At 40.7% G+C, this 3,485-nt stretch overlaps 1 protein-coding gene across 1 annotated transcript in view; it reads right to left on the bottom strand.

Annotated features, from left to right (window-relative positions):
• slc38a8a (solute carrier family 38 member 8a) overlaps window positions 1-3,485 on the bottom strand; it is a gene marked incomplete at both ends in the record, with an annotated part of 14,583 nt that overhangs the window by 6,862 nt on the left and 4,236 nt on the right. Inside the window, 3 exon segments of the mRNA XM_035664806.1 lie at window positions 28-132; window positions 1,704-1,860; window positions 2,997-3,195. Coding sequence (XP_035520699.1) covers window positions 28-132; window positions 1,704-1,860; window positions 2,997-3,195 — 461 coding nt within the window.

Below are 3,485 nucleotides of genomic sequence, written 5' to 3'. Positions count from 1 at the left end.
CACACACACACACACATACGTACGTACCCACTGCTGTACAGAGGGGTGATGTGAACCATAACAGTCGCCGTGCTGTGGTATCTGATGATGATGGCAATGGTCAGGTAGGTCGCAGCCAGAGTGCCCAGAACACTGAGAGGACGGAGACAAAATGCCTGGTTTAGACAGAAATCAGACAAACACTGAGACATTTAAGGCCAAGTGCAGTGGATGAGTGGATAACTGGAGACATTGGGTCATTTATTGGTGTGTGTGTGTGTGTGTGTGTGTACAAAGGAGGTAAAATCTGTGTTAAAAAGAACAAAGACATTGTTAGAAAACCTAAAACCAGGTTGTATACAAAATATAAGAAATTAGTGACTGTACGCTGTATTGAACATCCAAAGAGGAAACAACATAGTGCAAGATATTTTATTTTTAATGTACAGCCTTAAAAGTACTGAGGGGAAAAGTCAGAAATGAGCTTTGTTGCATCTCTACACACGCAACAGCACCATCATGGAGCACCGACACACCCAAGAGCAGTGGTTCCCAACGTGTGGGTCCCAACACCCACTAGAGGTCGCCAGAGTTTCACACAGAGTCGCAAGGCCTTCTTCATTCTAAGGACTAAAGACTTTAAAAACAAGTATACAGTAGTCCTATATGTTAGGTTTGTTAAGTTTAGATTATTATTTAAGATATAAACTTATGAAGAATCTGACAGGATAAGGGCATGGTGAAGAACTGAAAATATACCACTTAGTCAGTTTACTCAATAATAGAAAGGGGTACCTTAAGGAAAAGGCTGGGAACCACTGCCCTAGAGTACACTTCTACATGAGAAGTTTAACCACTGAAGCTTAGCAAAAACCTTTTTAAAAGTTTTCAGCTTGTGTAGAGCTTCTTTTTAATGCTAATCTGTCTGATATACAGCATCTTGTTCATTCGGGCATGTAGGTGGTACAAGAGTTAAGTTAATGGAGCATCCAAACTGAATAGGGTTCACCCTAAGGGAGCATAAATGTGCATGTCTTTCATGTATATGCATTTCCATGAATATACATACAATGTTTAGTTCCATTTTTGTGGAAATCTGCCCATTAGCTAATGAGTTACCTTGTTGGTAAAGAGAAGCTTTAGAGCTGATGGTGAAGCTACATAAAAAGCTAAAAATTATTAGGAATCAGCCATGAACACTACATTTTATGGTAAATCTGGCCAGTAGTTGTCCACTCAAAAATGTCTCTCTTTTGGTTGGTTATTTCCAACCTGAATATTGGAGGGAAAAAAAAAAAAATCACCTCAGTTTTAGAATTGCATACAAATACTGATGTTCTCTTTTCACAAGCATGGACAGTGAATGTCTGTGTCTCACATCTTGGATAAGAATAGTCATAGACTGAGCTGCAACAAGGCAGAGAGGCTTATCTTTGTACCACAAAAGCGAATAAATGAAAAAAAAAAAAAAACATCAGCTATTGGACAAATTGCTATTTTAAACATCAGTATCGACCCAGAATTTCCCAATCAGTGCCCCCCTAAATATTTGATTATGTAGAAGGAGTAGATGCATATATAAAAAGGTTTTAATGCGGAAAATGTAATTTCATGTGGAAAAAACAGACTGGTTATTGTTCCAAGCAGATTTGTATACATGTCTCATACATGTATGGACAAACAACTGCATATGCACACATGCACTCCCATATGTGACACCTGACCTGATGTATTTCTGAATGCTGATCTCTTTTGGGATGGACATCGGCAGGATGAGGAGAATGCAGAGCAGCACCAGGGCGAAGCGCTGGTCTGTGTAGAAGTGGTACGGCATCTCTGACTCCGGCAAACCGGTTACCACCTCATACAGGGAGCCGCACACTTTCAACAAAGAACACATGAGGAAGCATAGAAAATGAGTCTAAATGCAAGCTGTATCTGTCCTAAAGATAAGGACCCTGAGAATGCTAACTTTCCAATGATGAAAAAAAGACCCTCCATCAGTTACTCCAATAACAGTTGAGGAAACCTCGGCCAACCTTCTCCCTTCCTGTACTCAGATATGCTGTGTGCGAGGCTCTCCATGTCAAGACAACCACATTTTGAAGATGGTTAAAAAATAAAAGCATACAAAGCGAACATCTTAACTAATGCAGTGTCTCAAATTTAATTCTTCCATTATTATACTTCTTTTTAGTACAATTTGCACACTACGTACTTACGTAGTGCAGCAATTTCAGCAGGATAGTGATGTCCCAAATTGAGCAAGGTCATTGCGCACTTGGCGGAAATGACATTTTACCGCATCACCTTCTTCTACAACTATTTACAACTGGACAGAGCATTAGCGTCAATACTTGCTTATTTTTCACTGGAGTTCTTCATTCATAAAAAATTTACCTGCTTCCACTTTTTATCACCCGTGTGTCCCTTCTGTTTCATGTGAGGTGGATATTACACTGTCTAAACGTTATGTACTCCGACTGTACTAGTATGTTCAGGTGGTCCATCCCCTTCCACTGCGTAGCAAAAATGGCGTTCCACACTTGCACTGGCAGTGCGAACGCACTTACGTATGTATATAAAACAGTTAGTGTAAGTATTTAAATTAAGACACAGAATTAGCAATGTTAGCAAAACATTAGCAAGCTACCCAGCAACCTAACACACATCGTTAGCTAGCAAATAACTAGCCAGCTAACAGAGCAAACAGGGCCGGGACTTAGGGCAATGGGAATATTGGACAACATATTAGTGGTTGTTTAACGAGTCTGAACTATCATTAATCTGCCCTTTAACTGAGAGGAGACGGAGCACTGGTGGTCATAGCCACATTATGTTGCCTTTTCCCAACGACCTGGGCTGGCATCAACAGTTAATGGATTTGCAAAGCAGGTCTGTTCAAATCCAAACAGCTTATTTACAAAAAATGATAATGATAAAAGGTAAAAAGGTTTTTTTACTTTTACTAAAAATAAATAAATACAAATCAGTACTTTGTGTCATGGCCGACTCACACTTCTCCAGCTGGTCATCCACTATAACCAGGAAGGCCACAGAGATCATAAAGAGGTTGAAGACAAAGCAGATCTCACACAGCTGACCGATGGCCGGCCCGCACACCTCCTTCACCACCGCCTGGTAAGTGCACTGGCCACTGATGGACGAAGAGTAGCCCAGGATGACCAGACCACTGACCAGGAACACGAGGGAGACCTGGGTGGATAAAGGAAAGCTGAATAATGGAACTCAGAAATAAATACAGATGACACATTTTCAGGCAGGACATCATATCTTTATATGACACGATTTCCTAAGTTACCTCAAATCTGCTTTGGCATTTCTTGTCACTTTTCAGCATATACATGCAAAGGGATACCGATATATCCACACCAAGCTCACAAGGAACCTGCATTTTGTGTCGATTCTGGCGGCCCCTGTGGACAAAGCAGTAGTGCTCCTTGTTTCATTGATTTCAGTGGCAGGCATTAAGAATAACTATAAAG

Source organism: Morone saxatilis, unplaced genomic scaffold (genome assembly GCF_004916995.1).
Source record: "Morone saxatilis isolate NCDOM2014 unplaced genomic scaffold, NCSU_SB_2.0 Contig2, whole genome shotgun sequence".
In the NCBI taxonomy this organism is placed as follows: Eukaryota; Metazoa; Chordata; class Actinopteri; family Moronidae; genus Morone; species Morone saxatilis.
Note: the sequence above shows the minus strand (reverse complement) of the source record. Positions and strands in the feature narration are given on the sequence as shown.